At 30.9% G+C, this 18421-nt stretch overlaps 1 protein-coding gene across 1 annotated transcript in view; it reads left to right on the top strand.

The window, feature by feature from the left end:
- NELF-B (negative elongation factor B) overlaps positions 1-18119 on the top strand; it is a 45149-nt gene extending 27030 nt beyond the window's left edge. Inside the window, exons 10-11 of the mRNA XM_085825077.1 lie at positions 2494-2792; positions 12216-18119. Of these exons, the coding sequence (XP_085681203.1) occupies positions 2494-2792; positions 12216-12347 (431 nt within the window). The 3' untranslated portion in view covers positions 12348-18119. The remainder of the gene's footprint in view (positions 1-2493; positions 2793-12215) is intronic.
- The last annotated feature ends 302 nt before the right edge of the window (positions 18120-18421 follow it).

Genomic DNA, 18421 nt, shown 5'->3' with positions numbered 1-18421 from the left:
GCTCATAGGTTCTTAATTTTTTTCATTAATGGTCCATAAAAGTCTTTAAAAGTACTTAATTTCCATGTGCAGAAATGTGTACGAACCCTGGTCAGTAATAGTGATCAAAATGATAAGACTGCTGAATGAGCAGTGGCTGTCTTGTGTTTTCTTTCCAAACAAATTTGCTAGCAGTATGCAGTTTTAGGATTTGGCTCATGTATATTGCAAAATACAAACTACCTTTCCACAAAAGGTGTTTTACTTCCTTGTATGAAGTAAAAAGGAAGTATTGTAATTGCGAAAAGTTTCAGGCATCATATTTCAACGAAAATATCTATTTTGAACGCTATCAAATGCAATTTAATGATGTTTTTTCATGACATCTGTATGTAAGGACAGAATAAAAGACTCGTTTCCCTCCAAAAAATTATAAAACTGATTTAAAACGAATTCTGGAGAGAATTTTTTGGGATGTCTGTACATATGTATCTTGCATAACTCAACGTGTAGCCTCAGAACGTTGAAATTTTGTATATAGAACTGCTATAACATGTAGATGTGCACCTGATAGCTTGGTTGCAATCGGTCGCACTAAACGTATATGTGTATATATATCCACTCTGTTACCCGGCTCAGTAATCTCAGTTTCTTTACTCTTATATATTTTAAATCGTGCATTTTTTGCTTTAAAAATGATTGAATTATTTTGTTCTTATCTAGTGGTTAAGGCTTTTATGCCTGTAGTAAACCTGCATGCACTATTTTTAGAGTTATCAAGAATTTAAAAGTTTTTTAAGTGCGGCTAAGCCTAATTACTTTTGTGATGGCAGCCATGTTTGTTTACATTTGAAATTTGACAGAATAGCGAATTTGTTGCCAATTTAGAAAAATTAAGCTTCACAACAACAAATATGATAATGCCTTCTTTTATTATTGCGAATTAAATCATGCTTAATCCATTCCGGAATTTATTCGAGGAAATAAGTGTTTAGATCCATGCTTCTCCTGACTAACTTCTGACTGCAGACCCAGTTCCTTCATTCAGCTATGCATTCTCATCTCCAATGGTTTAACGCTGCACTCTGAAATTTTATATTGATTCGTACTCGTCGTTCTACAATTTTCACTTCTTCAATATAAGATTTACTTTGTAATTTTTAATACAGTTGAAAGTCTTTAATCCGGACTCGTTGGGACTTCAGCTATTCCGGATTAGTCGAAATTAGAAAATTGCAACTAGAAAACTATTTGATGTGTATTCGTAATATTTATAATGACGAGGAATTTGATTTAAATCATATCAAAGACGGAGTACATCGAGATGAAATATTACATTTAGTAAGGAATTATAAGTCGAATAAAATAAAAACATCTGCCCTGAAGATAACGATAGTGCTGACAGATCAATTTCCAGTTCATTGCGCGCCGCAATGTCCCCCCTTTCCCACAGAGCAGCGTGAAATTGATAACAGATTTTGGAATGGTTAGAGAAACAAAGGATATGCCTTTATCCATTTTTTGCAGCAATTCCACTTTTTGTTTGATGGACATCAAAACATGCTTTCGCTTTGTAGATATTTTGGCAGCTCCAGAAACGGAAACTCTTTTTGACATAATCGAAGGTTCAAGCTTACTTTTTATAAAATTGCTTTAACAGTCTGCAAAAAATAATAAGCCAGATCCAATTAGAAGATTAAGGAACAACGCAATCTGCAACATTAACTGAAATAGATAAGTTTAGCTTAGCTTACGCCGTCCGTTATACATTAAATGTGCATGCGTCGATGCATTATGTGTTGATGCATGCGCAGAAAGTTTGTAGCTTTGAGGTCCGGATTATGGATGTCTGGATTAAAGACTTTTGACTGTATAGATATTTTGAGTTTTTATGTATTTTTGCCTTATCAGGAAGTGAAAACTGAATTAATTGAATGAGAAATACTAAATCATTTGTGAAAGTTTTGTTTTGTTTGCTTAATTTCTTTTATACATTGTTTTAGATTTATTATAGTATTTGAATAGAACATGTGACGACGATTAGATAATTCTTCAAATGATATAAATTTTTGCATCCTGAGTTATAATATGAAAAATGTAATGCTGTTAAGCATCAGAGTGTCAATATAGTAATCAAATATGGTGAATTTTAAAGAGTGTGCTTATTCTATTGTGGTTAATGCATTATCAATGAAGTAGATTTAATTCAATCTAATAAAGTTTAAATGAAATGCAAGAAAAATTGCACATAATTTAATATTCCGTACAAGGAAGTCGTGGTGTGCACATCAGATTTTTTTATGAAAATGTTCATTCCCTTAGTCATAAAGCTTTGTCATTTGCTCTGCCCTAATAAATTAGCCATCTAACTAAACATATTTACTGCTTTTTTTTTAAAATAAAAACGTCTTTGTTCATTTTTAAATACATGTAAATAATATATCACATTTGACATAAATTCAGTGTTTGTGTTCATTTTATGTTTGTATGATGTAATTATATTGATTCTTACAGCACGTCAAAAAGATCGTCATGGTTTAATGAGAGTACTGGGTACTTTAGCTCTTTGTGAAAATGATCGCGCATTTGAAGATCCATTCCTAAATAGCCTCATTTCTTGCCTTGTGACAAATTTGATTGATGAGTTTTCAGCAGAAGACTTTTGTACTGTGGTGTTTGATGAATTTTTCCTGACAGGATTAGCTAGAGAGAGTGTAGTCAAACACATTTTAAAACTTCTGTATTATGTCTATACTAAATTACCTCCAAGTAGATTGGATGGTGTTATGAAAGCTTTACAACCATGTGCACAGGTAAAGTATTTATTAACATTGCATTTATAGTTGAAATTTTTAAATATTTAGCTCTTTCTTTTATATTTATGAGCTAACTCTGTGAAAATGTTTTATGTTTAAATTCAGATTTAATACAGTATGTTTTAATCGTTTTCAGTAATTCAAAATTCTTGTTGATATTTCATTGTGTAAATTAATCTAATTTCTGAAATTAATTAAAAAGTCATACTTTAGTACAGGGGTTCTTAAACCCGTGCCCGCAAAGCTATTTTTGTGCAGCTGCAACAGTCCGCTATATACTACTATATTAGTATCAATCTTGCCAGCCCGTGGCCCAAAAATCGCATGAAATGCAACTATTTTGAATTGTTTGTTACCTTTTTATTGTAGGGTTATTGTTTATGATGCTTATGATTGCAATAAAATGAAGAACTCTTAAGAATCGTTATACTTATTTTTTACTGCCCCCGCCAGCATTTCCTGTTTGTCAGATGTGCCCAGACGGGGAATAAGGTTAAAAGCCCCTGCTTTAGTACATTGTAGTGTGTCTAATTTATAGTATTTCAAATAGTGTAGTTAGGGTATGATTAAATGTCATTTCTGTTTCATATAAGGCATAGGAATTTTTAGAGTCTCTAATTTTTATGACACTTCAAAGTGTTTTCCCAGTAAAAACGCATTCATATAAATCCACAATTATCTATTTCTAAATAATATATATATATATTTTTTAATACAGTGGAACCTCGAGATACAAGCAGCTCTATATACAGGAAATTCGAGATACGAGGAAAGTATTAGCGAAAAATTTTTCTCTAAATATGAGCATTGACTCGAGTAATGAGCCAGGCTGTTAGTATTCATGGCACCATTTCTTGATCCGGCTAGATACGGAGAATCCCCTCATCTGATCACTCAATGTTCTTTGATCCACGTGTTTGTGCGCATGTGAGTTAATTGTTTTTTTCCATTTAACGTGAAAATAATTATTTCATGATGCCTTCCAAGAAGATTGTTGCTTCAGATAGTGTTGCAAAGAAAAAGGAGAATGCCATGGCCATTAAAATTAAGAAAGAAATCACAGATAAACATGAGTTTGGTGTAAGAGTGACAGAATTGGTGAAGATTTATGACCGTTTGACATTGATGGGCTGCACTATTCTGAAGAAGAAGAAGGAAGAAATTAAGAAAATTGGTGTGGCCAAAAGAGTTACCGTTGCTTCCAAGCACCCTCCAAAACTCCTAGAAGATATTGAGCTTCTCAACATCTGTTGTTGGTATGGATTAACGAGAAGCAGTTAAAAGGCGATTTGGTGTCAGGAGCTATCATTTGTGCTAAGGCTAAGAATCTCCGAAATCTTGGACCTTCTCCGAAAAACATCAGGTATGTCGACTGAAGATGAGATGGCATTTAAGGCAAGCTGTGGATGGTTCAAAAAATTTAAAAAGAAAACCTGTGTTGACAGTATATTGCGACATGGAGAGGCTAGGAGCTATAATACAGCTACTGCTGCTAAATTTCAGCCAGAGTTCCTACAGTATATTACTAGTGAGGGCTTTCTTCTCCAGCAAGTATTTAATTGTGACGAAACAGGTCTTTTTGGAAGAAAATGCTGAACAGGACCTATATCACACAATAGGAGAAATCTTTGCTTGGCCGCAAGCTAATGAAAGGATAGGCTTACCCTCTTGTTTTGCACCAACGTAAGTGGAGATTATAAAATCAAGCTGTTGACATCTACCGCTTAGAAAATCCATGAGTTTTCAAGTGGCGGAATTTGTAGAAAAAGCAACTGAATGTGATGTGGTGGGCCAACAGCAAAGCCTGGGTAACACAGCAATTTTTCATCAAGTGGGTCAATTGAGGTTTTGGTCTCTCAGCGAAGAAATACCTTCACGAAAATACATTACCACTCAAAGCTTTCCCTGTCATTGATAATGGTCCTGCACATCCTCCAGGGCATGAAGATGATTTTCTGGAGGAATTTCAGTTCATAAAATTTGTTTCTTCCTCCCAATACCACTCCTCCAGTCTATGGACCAGCAAGTTATTTCCAACTGTAAGAAGCTGTACATGAAGGCCTTGTTTCAAAGCTGCTTTGAAATGACTGCAAATACAAACCTGACCCTTAGAGTATTTTGGAAGGATCACTTCAACGTCCTAAAGTGTTTAAACCTCCTTAATAAGGCTTGGGAAGAAGTCTCAGCAAGGACCCTGAATTCAGCATGGAAAAAACTGTATTCAGAGTATTCCTGGTTTAGGTTTCGATCCTCAACCTGTGGACAACACAGGGCAGCTAGTCGAAGATATTCTCTAGATAAAAGTGTGTGTCTGGATGTGGATGAGTTAGTGGAGGAGCACAGTGAAGAACTTACAACGGACGAACGGGAAGAACTTCACAAAGAGCAGCAGCAAGAGGTGGTAGAAGAGCTTTCATTAGGGAAGGAGGGAACAGGAGATAAAACCCTCTCTTCCAGTAAAATCAAAGAAGTTTTGCCAAAGTGGGAAGAATTGAAAACTTCCTTTGAAGAAAATTACTTTAATAAAGCAGTGTTTGGGCGCACCATGAACTTGTGTAATGACAATGTAGTTTCGCATTTTAGAGGCATTATAAAAAGGAGATGGAAGCAAGTGTTATTAGATAAGTTTTTGGTAAAGCAACCTGCAACTAAAATAAAGTTAAGGGATTCTGACCTAAAACCTGCTTCCATTGGGATAGAATTCTCAAGAGAGAGTCTTCCCGAATCAGAGGGGAACTTTCCATCCCCACAGTAACCCATTTCGTCTTCCCCACATCCCTATCACCAATCAGGACTCTTCATAAAGGAAAATTACAGTTATATAATTTACAGTGTTATTTATTATAAAAAATGATTTTTAGATAGACATTTTTTGGGTGTGTGGAACCTATTAACTGGATTTCCATTATTTTCGATGGGGAAGTTTGCTTCTAGATATGAGAAATTTGCTATAGAGGTCAATGCTGGAATGGATTAAACTTGTATCTTGAGGTTCCTCTGTATTAGAATTTATGTAATATAATTCTTAGCAAATAATCACATAGGTTATAATGATGTGTAGAATTTTTATTAAAAAATTTCCAGTGCATATATTATTTTGCAGAATATTATTGCTAATCAAAAAAATCCCTTATTCGTCTACTTTATACATAAAGAATAAAAAATGAAGGTTTAATTTATCTATTTACTTTTACATGTCTTAAAAATATATAGTGTGTTTAAAAAAAATTGCACAGCTAAATATTTTATGATTGACTGGCCATAGAAGATAACTTTAATATTCTGTGGAAATGGTCAGCTCAGAGTGCCTACCAATTATTGATTTCCATAATGGATTTATATACTTTCCCATTCAAGCTATACTACTCAATGCTTTTTAGTGTTTTTCTTCTGTAGATGTTGCTATTTGGTTTGGCTTCTTATGTAGTGATAATTATCTTTATAAACATTGCTCACATGACCATACTTTTCACCATATCAGTTTCTTTTAACAATATTTATATGTACTGCAATCAACTGTACAGCTTGGTACAGTACAAAGTCCTGAAATCCGGACTCATCGGGACTTCAACAATTCTGGATCTGGGATTTTTCCGGATATTAGATCATCAGTTTAATATTTATTTGTTTACCTTATTAAACATTTCTTTCAATGTAAGTTGTTTCGTTTTTTGTGCTGATACTTTCTCTTTAATTCTGTAGACAGACATAATCCCTTGTTTAGTTACATTGTTGAAGTCCTGTAACTTCTGTTTTGAGAATTCCGACTAACAAGTCAATCGAAATTATCTCGCTTTTAGTAACTTCTTTGTCAATTTCTTCACTATTGATAGCGTTTTTTTCTGGATCTAGAACCATACTACAGATTTCGCCATTCATTAATTGATTGATGATCGAGAAGCATTGTCATCACAATGAAAAACTTCTTTTATATCATCTTCATTTATTACTGCTTCTCCACATTTCTTTACAAAATCCGTTAATTGGAAAATTTCACCTTTGTTTTGCAATATCCGAAAGTCTTTAAAATTAGCGGCTATAATCATCAAATTTAGTTGTCCTTCACTATACATATTTGGCTATGCATCATGAGCTTGGCGACTAATGACAAGTTGTTCCGTTAAATTTTATCTTGCTTCTATCGCGCATTGAGACAATTAAGCCTGAATTGTTTTAGTTTATGTATTTATTTATATTTATGTCTATTTCTTGCACATGCTTAAGGCTTATCAGAGTTCTGAATAAATAAATTCCCACCATATACTTAAGCCTTATTTAGACCCGGTGCTAGATATCTTACCGCCTGATGCAGTCTCTGTGGGTCCTAAATTCTCTGACTCGATGCGGCCACACTAGCCCTGGCGCTGGTTGTGGGTTTATGCGATAACAAATCAGTTATTCTTAATTCAAATAGCCCTAAATGTAATCTTTAGGTCTATGAGTATCGTCAACAAATTCTATTTTTAGCATATGGAAAGAAATTTTTGGTAAATTTTTCCTCGTCAACATTTTTTAGCACATTTAACTTAAATCTATAATCATCGCCAAGCATAATGTCAACACAAAAGGTTACCATACTCCTTTATTATTCAATTACTAACATAAAAAAATTGTTAGGTATATGCTACATGAGTCATTACTCAATTTGTCATTTTTTGATAAACATTTTTTGATAAACATATTTGATAAATAATGATTCCCCAGGTTGTCATCAGATCAGTGATGTATCTATGTGGAATGTTTGGCTTTGAGATGTATGCCAAGCAGATATGCAGCAACAGAGCCAAATTACTGATCGTACAAATTTATGCTAAAATGATTGTTTCTTCAATGACAAGGTATTTTATGTAGTGTCAAAGTGAAATTAAGAATCAGGATTCTCCAGGTGTTTTATTATGCGCGGAGGGAAGAATGGAATGCACATGCATAAAGCCTACGATAAAACATTGTTGGTGGTTTTGAGGTCCGGATTTTAGATCATTCCGGATAATGGATGTCCCGATTTTGGGCTTTGTACTGTCGTCTAGAGATGATGTGTCTTCAAGAAAGTGATGTTTTCCGCTAAAAAAAGACAGTGTTCAAAATAACAAACTCATTAAATTACAATGTGATTTGAAACTAAAATGGCTGTGCAGCTTCCACTCATGTTGAGAAAGTTAATACGTCTGAATGTAAATCAGGTTTGTTGGATCATGAGTCTCTTTTTGCTACTTCCATATGATTAATTTACTTCTGTTGTGTGAAGCCAACATCTATTGAGTTTTGAAATCAAAATTTGCTTCAAATGAATCACAAACACAACAGTTGATTCAAATAATTGCATAAAAGTAGCATGTGCCAGTTCCTTGCTGTCTTAACCTAACATTAACACTGATAAACACAACAAACTCCACAATGATTTTTTGTGGAAGATTTGGTCGTGAAATTAGAGTATTGCTGTTATTGTACATTTTGCTTTTTCTAGCAGCCAAACAGCATGGGGAAAAAAATAAGATGCATGGGGAATCTAATGTGATGCCAAAAATGCTTGATATGGGTTTAAGGTAAAAGTATCTAGATTTGCCATTCAAGGCTTATGGAGTTTGCCAAGCGAAATTACTGAAGAAGAAATTTATATATAATTTTTTAATCCTCTGAGATTATTAAAATTATGAATAGGATTAGTATATATTCTAACAAAATTAAATAAATAACACATCACTTTATACCCAGTTTCCTAAATTACTGTGAGTAAGTAATAACTTAAAATATAGGAAATAGATATTTTTGTATGAAATAAGAACATGTCAAACAAAAACTTTGTGTAAATTTTGCTTAACCACTTGTGCTACGACTAAACTTCATGGTTGCGGTGCCGTGCACTACAATATAACAAGCGGTAAAGTGTCTCATTTATGCCGCTCCGCATCTGCGAGTGTAATCCAGAGCTGTAACTCGAGAAATAAACAATCTCGTTGTTAGGCGATGTGTGCACCGCATTATTTTCATTTTTGTGCGCGGTTTGAGACAAAAGCATCTGGCTGTGTGTGGCACGTCTTTTTAGCGCAAGTGGTTAATAGCTTCAGAAACCCTCACTGTTTTTTTACAGTGATAATGCATGGTACATTGATTACTAGGCCTTTACGCATAAAATTTTATGAGTACGGACCAGCACATGATCAGCACTAGAGATAAAATTATTTTGTGCTTTGCTGCATTATGCACTTGCACATGGCATTTAAAAACAAATAAAAATAAGAAACAATATGCATTATTTTTGTATGAAACTGTATCACAAACAAATACATATATTACAAGTGAATTTATTATTATAAGATAGTTACAATGATATTACTGTAAACTATATGTTTCAGAATCTTATTCATGTATGATTTTTGCCTGAAATGAAACTTTGTTTCCATTCCAAACCACATACGTTTACAAGTAATTTCTAACCATCACTCCACGCCCAACGCCAGCATACATATTCAAAATGTAATGCTGATTGAACTTGAAAATAAAAAATGAGGCGTTGCTTTTTCCATGCCAGCACGTGACTGGCACCTGAGACATCACACTGTGCGCCAGAGCGTGATTGGCTCTTCAGCAATAATGCCAATCATGTGCCAGTGCATGACTGGCAGTGAATATGTTAAGATACCGTGTAAATTGTATTATGAGAAGGGAGATGATATATGTTACAATGCCTCATATCTTGTTCATGTGTCAGAGGAACACTTTTTAGAATTTGCAAATGGTTTTATTAAAAAGGAAAGAAACAATAGAATAAAAGTGCAAATTCAGTATTATAGATTAATAAATGGAAACAAGAAAAACAGACTAAGTAATATGAAAAAATAATATACTTGGGAAAAGGGACATGATAAATGGAATGATATATTATTTAAGTAATAGTTTGAGGAGAGTTGGATGTAAAAACTAGGCAGATGGTGGGTTTTTTTTTTTTTTTTTTTTTTTATGTTTACAAATTAAGCAGGTAAATAATTGACCATTTTCATAACTTTTCCATATTGAAATAAATACTATTAATCAGCATAACTTTTCTATTTCAAATGTTTTCTTGCGTTGTCCATTTCTATGTGCTTATAAGTTAACTTTTGATTAAGAGTAATGTTTAATTTGTATTCTAAAATTGTTATGTATTTTTTTGATTTTTGCTGCAGATATGCCAATTTAAGTTAAATAAGTGGTTCTCAAACTATTTTTTACATTATACCCCTCAATCAATTCTGAGTTCATTTTTGTCCTACCTAAGTAATTTTCAAAGGAGCAAAATAAATAGATTAATTAATGCAAATTTCTATAAACATTTAGCATTTTATTTAGGCATTGATAGCATTTTATTTAGACACTGATATATATTGCATTTGTAATTAAAAAAATTCAAATAGAGATATAGAAAATCCTACTTTTATTGTCTTAATATTGATTTTATGGTAAGAAATTTTAAACTTTTTCTTCAGAAACTCTTATAAAACTGCAAGTTGATGAATGAAAATCTCAGTTATAATTTTTTCTATTAAAAATATTGGAACTGAGAAATCCCCATTCAAAGCTTTCTGTGAGCCTAAATATTATCTATGATGGACAATTAACTTGGAGTTTAACTGCTCTACAGGTGAACATTTTTGATAAAAAACACAGCATCCTTTCTCTTAAATTATACTTACTGACTTTTCTCGTGTAGTTGAAAATACCTTTTAATAGGAAAGAATAGCTTCAGTGAATTGTAGCAAATGTGCTTATGGCAGATAAGTGTTCTAATTTTTCTGTAGTATTTCTAGTGGTGCACATATTCTTTTTATCATGAGTTGTGATTTCTGCTGTTAAGTGGGACTAAACAAACACAAAAAAAAAAAAAAAAAAAAAAAAAAAAAAATCTAAAGGTTCAAGTAATGATTTTCCAATAATCATCTCTATTTTAAAGTTCAAATCGTCTTTTCGGAGGCCATATTTGTTTAATGCAATTTTGACAAAATGCGTAGAAAAACTTTCAGCTAATCTAGCAACTTTTTCCTGAACGTATAATTTATAATAATACAAATTTAGTTTCTCTGTAGGTCCTTAGAAGAAATACAGGGTGTTTATAAAGTCTCAGACCCATTTTGATGTTTAATAACTCATAAAATAATGAAGATATAAACAAACTTATGGCATTTATTGATGAAATAACTTATATATTTTCCTTTTCAGGTTTAAATATCTTTACTTTTATAAATATTGTCTGCGCATGTGGTTAATTTCAGATAATTTCATTTTCCAGTCTAATTATGTGTACTTTTCTAAATATCGTCTGCTTATTAATTGCATTTTTCTCTCTTTTGTTTTTGACATCTTTCTGACATTGTTAATCGCCATAATGTGCGCATATGGAGATCTGAAAACCCCCATGAATACCGTGAGGCACAAAGGGATTCCCCAAAGGTTAATGTTTGGTGTGGACTAATGCACTATCGAGTCATTGGGCTTTTCTTTTTTACAGAAAGACGGTCTCATCAGTTGTATACTTAGACATGTTGGAAAACTTTGTATTTCCACAACTAGAAGAGCTTCAGCCACATGTCTTTTTGCAACAAGATGGTGCACCACCTCATTGGGGTACCATCCTTCATAGTTCTTTGAATGACCATTTTACAGGAAGATGGATTGGACGAGGAGGTCCAATTCCTTGGCCACCCAGATCACCTGATATAACACCGCTGGACTTTTTCCTTTGGGGATTTGTAAAGGACAACATTTACAGGAGGAGAGTGTCGAACATTGATGGCCTAAAAGCCAGAATTACAACCGCAATATCCTCTGTGGATGCCAACATGCTTGCAGGTACCTGGCATGAAATTGAATATCGACTTGATATTCTTCATGCGACGAAGGGGGCACATGTGGAAGTTCATTGACAAGGGTTATGAAACTTTTTGAGTCTATCTAACCATTTATGTTATTAATTTTAATCTATCTTTATTATTTTATGAGTTATTAAACATCAAAATGGGTCCGGGACTTTATAAATACCCTGTTTAACCGACCATTAATATGCATTAAAATTGTTATGGTTAACTTGTTTTAGCAAAAGTTAATTGTTATAATAAAAAAATATCATAATAATAAATTCTAATAAAATGTAAAAAAGTATAAAATTTTGAGTTTGGCCAAAAAACAAAAGAAAAAAAAATCCTCTGAAGCATAAAAACTTCAACATTGTTTGCATCTCTTATTATTTTGTCATTGTGTTGTTTACTATTGAAAATTGCTGTTGTATGCTACATGTTTGTAGGGATAGACATAATGCAGTTTGAGAACCAATTATTTAATTAATAATATTTAAATATCACAAATTTTATTTATGTTGTGTGTGTTTTCTTTTAATGCATTTTTTTTAAACTGTTTGTTTTTATTTATTTGGAATTTTTCTCTTTTTAGCATTATGAAGGCATCCAACCATTATTTCAAGAAATACAAAAATTGCTGAAAAATCATCAGCCTATTTGCATTCCTAAACAGATGGAAGTTGACTCACCCCTGTTAAGTGTTCCTACACCTGCTCCTGTTTGAACTGTAATTTATTTTTTAAAAGTCAATAGTTTATGCTGAAGATTAATTTATAAGATTAGTTTGAATGTTTGATATTTTCTTATTTTTCAAAATTTAATCTTAAAAAAATAGAGCATAATTTTATAATTCCAATAAAAGTCTGTATACAATGTGAAAATTTTTATAGCCCTATTAATATTTAGTGTTATGATTTTAAAAAGAAGGAGAGCTTGTAAATAAGTTGAAACTTTTAGTGTGTTATTTTCTTAAATGTTTTTTCATTACTTTCATCGTAATCTAATGCGAATATCTTGAATTTAAATACAAAAGCATCTGCATAAAGTTATGTGTGTGCTTAGAAATGGTAATGACAACAATGGCATAAAAATTGCTATACACAGTAAAACGTTAACTATCTGAAAAGCCAGTGAGATGTTAGATATCAACCAACTACATTAAAATTGTGGATAATTGAGTATATAAAATGTGCATCGTAGAAAAACCAAACAGATGAAGGAAGTCGTTTCTGGTTTAAAATTATAAAACTTTAATATGATTCGTTATCAGTGTGAAAATCAAAGAATTAGATTTAAAACTATTAAAATTTAAAAAATTTTTTAAAGATATTTGTATTGTAGTCATAAAAGCTGACGAATTTTTTGTAGGCCTTAAACATGTGAAAGTAAAACATCTTATCTGATTATGAATATTACTTAAATAAATCTAAGAAATTTGCTTCATCATCTTATCTGTTCATGAAAATGATCTTATCTGATTATGAATATTACTTAAATAAATCTAAGAAATTTGCTCAAAATGCATTAAACAGAACTCATGTTTTCTAGAATATATAGAATGCTTAAATTTTTATGTATTATCATTGCTTTGAAACTGTTGAAGTTAAACTAATGTCTGTCTGTTTTAGACAGAACTCAAAGGTATTTTAATTTTATATGTTTTCTAGAATATATAGAATGCTTAAATTTTTATGTATTATCGTTGCTTTAAGGCCGTTGAAGTTAAACTAAACACATTATGAATGTCTGTGTGTTTTAGTGAAAGTTTCCTTTTTTTCTGTTTAAGGAGATGCAGTTCTAAAATTTTTTATTAGGTATATAGAGAGTTTTCTCACAAAGTGCAAAGATGCCAGAAAACGTTCTCCACAACCCAGATTTTTTATTTATTTTTTTTTAAATGATAAATTCTTGTGAATCATTCCTCCCCCCCCCCTTCCTTGAGACAGTGTATTTTTAATTAAATCATCTGTTAAAATTTCTGTTACAGGCAAATTTTTGTCACGATCAATTGATGGCTCTATTTCAGACATTCCTTGCCTAGAATCTTCTTTTTTTTTTTTTTTTTTTTTTTTTTTTTGCCAGACCATTTGCTATTTTAAAACTGCTGAATTCTTCATCAGATGAATCTAAATAAAAGTTAACTGGAAATAAAGTTTTCTGCCATCTCTCTCTAAGTATTTGATTGAAAACAGAATTCTAAGCATTCACAAACCTGTTGATTTGATTCAAAGGCCTGACAATGATATTTTTTATTGAAAATGCAGATTGAAATTAAGAAACTTTTAGAATTTACTAGTTTGTTCATAGTTATAATAGATTTTTTTAATTATTTATTTATTTTTTAAATCTATTGGCTGGATCCAAGCAGTTAATTATGCTTAGGGAACGAAACCTACTTCTAATGCATACACAATTCCACTTTATTGTAATGCTGTCAGCAATCAACTTGGCTATCTTTAGGTTTTCCTTCAACTTTTAAGTCACTCACAATGGCATAGCTGCCAATTCTTCCAGTTTTACTGGGAAATTCCTGATTTTTCATCACATCTCCTAGTCAGAGGTCTTCAAACTCGACTCACGGAACCCTTAAAAAAATAAATTTTTTTCAGGGAACACCATACCACCCTTAGAAAAGCATATTTTAAAATCAGTCTATATATAAAGTAGATATATATGGTATGGGTACTTCAAGTAAAGACAATTAAAAAAAGTATTTTAATTTTTAATAAAAAAAATTTGGCATAAAATTAATGTAATTTACCTGTCAAGAGGAAGGTTTTGGTTTAGTCAGAAAGGTTTTAGTTCTCAAAATTTTGAGTTTAGGTTCCATATTACCCATGTCATCTGCGTTATGCAGGCCACACAAGATGGATTGATCTAGAAATAATGCAATCCAGACATTATGATTTTTAGAATAGAGAGGGAGAATTAAAGAGTTACCATTAGTTTAAATTATAATTTTAATTTACATATTTTTTAGTTTGCATATAACCTCCCCCCTTGAAAGAAAAATACTATGCATCATAAAAAAGTTCTGAGAGCTGCCACCGTTTTATGTGCATGTTTGATATTAAATGAAAAGGACTGATCTTTTTCTAAGGTGTTTAAAAAAGTGCCTGAAGCTCTTATACCTGAGAGATTTGCAAATATATTTTCACAAGTAAAAATAAAATAAAAGAAAGCATGTAAAGTTTCTCTCAGTAATGACTCTTTTGCAGATTTAATCAGAAAACAGGAAAGAAAATATTAAGCATAAACTTGGGCTAAGCGAGAAGAAGGTTTATAAATTATACCTGAATTTAAAGGAATATTAGTCCTGAAATAATTAATCAATCAATATCTTCTGAAAGACAGCAGTATAATTGTACTCAGATTTTGAAAGATGTTGTAAATGAGATTTTGAATAGTAATCCTGTAGCTGCTTTATGATGGCATCTCATTTGCTTAATTTTTCATTTAAAAAAGGGAGGGGCATTATTTCCAAAACTGTGAAATATTCTGGTTACATGAACTTTTCAGTTAACTAAATCCTGGATAGTTAAACTTCTACTGTAAATTTTTATTCTTTATAAGTAAGTTTAAGAACAGTCCTTGTCATGAAGTTTTGTTTGACACATATTGTAATAGTTTACATTTTTAATTTTTTAGGTATTTATGGCTTTCTTTGATAATTTAAATTTAGTGGAAACAATTTTCAGAGAATAACTTCATATATAACTATGAAATAATAAATTTGTGCTAAACTTTAAAACAGAAATAATTTTTTAATTTGAAATTGTTATGAGGCTTTTTGTGAAATATTGAAATTTCTCTGTATTTTTTACTATGTTCACTATATCATTTTGATTTTATGTGTTCACATTTTAGCTTTTTGTTCTGAGATATCATTTTTGATTTTATGTTTCGTATTTATGTAACCAGGGGAATTTTATATATTAGTTTATGGCTTTGTGTATTGTATTTTTGCAAACTGTATCTGAATTGATTTTTTCCCTTAAAAAAAATTTTTTTTATTCAAAAATTCAATAGAAAACAGTGAAAAATTCTTAATTTGCTGTCAGTTTATGAAAAGAAAAATAGAAAAGTTTTATTGGTAGTATTCCGTTTTGAGGACCGTAAAAAAATTGCAGCAAAAATGTATGCGCAAAAGCGAAAAATCTAGCAAACGTACCCATTTAACAGTGCGCCAAATCTAGCACAAGCGCTGATTTCAGATTGTGTAAGTTTATATAGTTCATCTTAAGAAAGACGCCATTGAAATACTAGTTTAATTTTTAAATTCTTTTTTGATTGTAAATTCCTTTTTGATATCCTATGGATTTAACAATTTGGGAATTGCCCATGACGAAAACTGTGCAATAGAATTTTGGGTAAAGGGCAGAATCACCCACTGTTTGACGCTTTTTTAAGAACTGCACATCTCAGTATCCATGTACACATCAACCTATTTTCACTTTAAAAAAAATCCCAGAATAGCACAATAATGGCACTGCGCACACCCTTGATTTTATCTATGTACACATCGATCTATTTTCACTTAAAAAGTAAAAGAAAATTGACAAAAATCCAATTGTTTTTACCCTTGTAAAAAGCGGCAAACAAATAAGTGGGCGATTCTGCATTTTACCGAAAATATTTTCAAAGAAAAGACATCATTCATCATAGAAAATTATGTTTGAACAACCAATGAGATGAAACTATGCTTTAGCGATGCAGGCATCCATTCAGTTATGTTTAGCAATTTTTATATAAATTATAATAATGATCTGAAATAGTTATTTACTCTTATACTTCCATTCAGTGATGTTTACCCTTTTTTATATAAATTATAATAATAAAAAAGTATTATATGAAATTAACCTTTCATCTAAATTAAAACATCAATCTTGAATAATTATTTACTATTATACTTTCTTGCGTTAGGGTTGCCACAATTATTTTTGGCAGCACTGGCATTAACAATAGTTTGGCGATTTTTTACGGCCCTCAAAACCGAATAGTACCGTTTTATTATATGTTTTTTATCTAAAATTATTTCTCCTCTTCCCCTACACAAAATTTACGAGTTTATTCAAGTTAAGTAACCAGTCTTTTATACGACTTTGTGTTTATTGCATTTAAATGTAAATTTACTGCAAATTTCTTTTGCACTCACTAGTATGAATTTTCAAAACACAAAATTCAGGAATCCATTTTGTGATAATCTATTGAAATTTTTTTTTTTAATTAATAAGAAATCCCCTCCATTTTTAAATGCAAAATCAAGGAGTGTAGCATTTTAATAGTAAACCAGGTAAGAATTAACTAATATTAAGAACTTTAACCAAATTTTCATTCTCCTCCTTTTCTCAAAGAGAAACTGGTTTGTATTCATACTACATATGGGGAGAATCATAAAATCCTTTATTCAAATAGCCTGTTTCATAACCAGGAATAGAATATGAGGCAAATTCCAATGAATTAACCATGTAATCCACTGATTTGCAGTGGCTAAAAGAAGATGGTAAAGTTTATATGTAATGAAATTCTTCATCTCCAGTAGAACCAAAACAGAATAAAAAATAGAAAGTATTTTAAACTTTATGCACTTAAAGTACTTGCAGTATTAGTGATATTACCTTTCATTTCTAAATAAGTTTAATTTGCAACAATAAGATATGTAGCTGCAACTTCGAAGCAGACATTTGTAATTTTTAGGGTTTGATGATTAAATATTTGTTTTTCTGCTCTGTATAAAATGGTAGCTATCTCTGTTTTTGAAATAAATACAGCCATAAAATTGAACATGAAATTTTTAAATTGCTTAATAAATGGCTTATAATTTGAATAGATTTTACTTATTGGAATGGTGTATTAAAATATTATTGAAGACAGCATTAGTGTAAAACTAATCACAATAATAAATTGCATTTATATGACTTGATTTAATTTTTGAATGTTTTAGCAATATTTAGATGATTTCAAGAAATTATTCCATGTGCTATTTATTAATCCTCTATTCTGTTATAGGCAAAAATCAATATATGCATCATTATTAAACTTCATTTATTATTAAACTTTCATATTATTAAAATTCATTTGCAAACGAAAAATGTATAACAAGAACTTAAAACTTCTGTAACACTGGAAAATTTATATTTGTCCAAGAGAGATTAATAGAGGTTTAAATAATCATGCATCATTATTAATTGTATGTGTTAAGTTTGATATTCAGAATCATTATACATCATTTTCATTTTTATGTTTAAGTTTGATGTTCAGAACTATCATTAATCGCTTTTATGTGTATTTCAGTTTGTTATTAATATCCGTCTAGGAAAATACTCATATTGAATAATGCTATTAACATTAGAGAAGAAGATTAATTTTTATAGGAAATAGGAGTGTCATAATAAAGAGAGGGTATTATTGTATAATAGCTATTATATCTGACTTTCTGGTGTGCAATTCTTGTAATATATGTTTTCAATTGCTGAATAAAATATTTTAAAATATAGTTTTTGATTTTTTGTGCATGTGTATTTTTTTTTTTTTTTTTTTAGATTGTTAGTTCTAGGTTTAAAATACATATTTTTCTCTTTTCCTTTATTATTATTTATTGTTATTTCCTTTTTTATATATTGTTTTATTTAAATTATTTTTTCAAGTAGTTCTTTTTGACTTAATACAGTTTCAATATACAGAGCCATCATATTTAATTTAAGAAGTTTATAATGAAATTATAATGAGTAAAAATATTTTTCTCTATTTGCTTATATTTTTTGCCTGTTTCGTTTTATTTTAATATTTACTACACAC

The sequence above is a fragment of the Stegodyphus dumicola genome, chromosome 10 (assembly GCF_044657685.1).
Source record: "Stegodyphus dumicola isolate Sdum_Otavi_A_Nest chromosome 10, ASM4465768v1".
Classification (NCBI taxonomy): domain Eukaryota; kingdom Metazoa; phylum Arthropoda; class Arachnida; order Araneae; family Eresidae; genus Stegodyphus; species Stegodyphus dumicola.
This window is presented reverse-complemented; position numbering and strand designations above follow the sequence as displayed.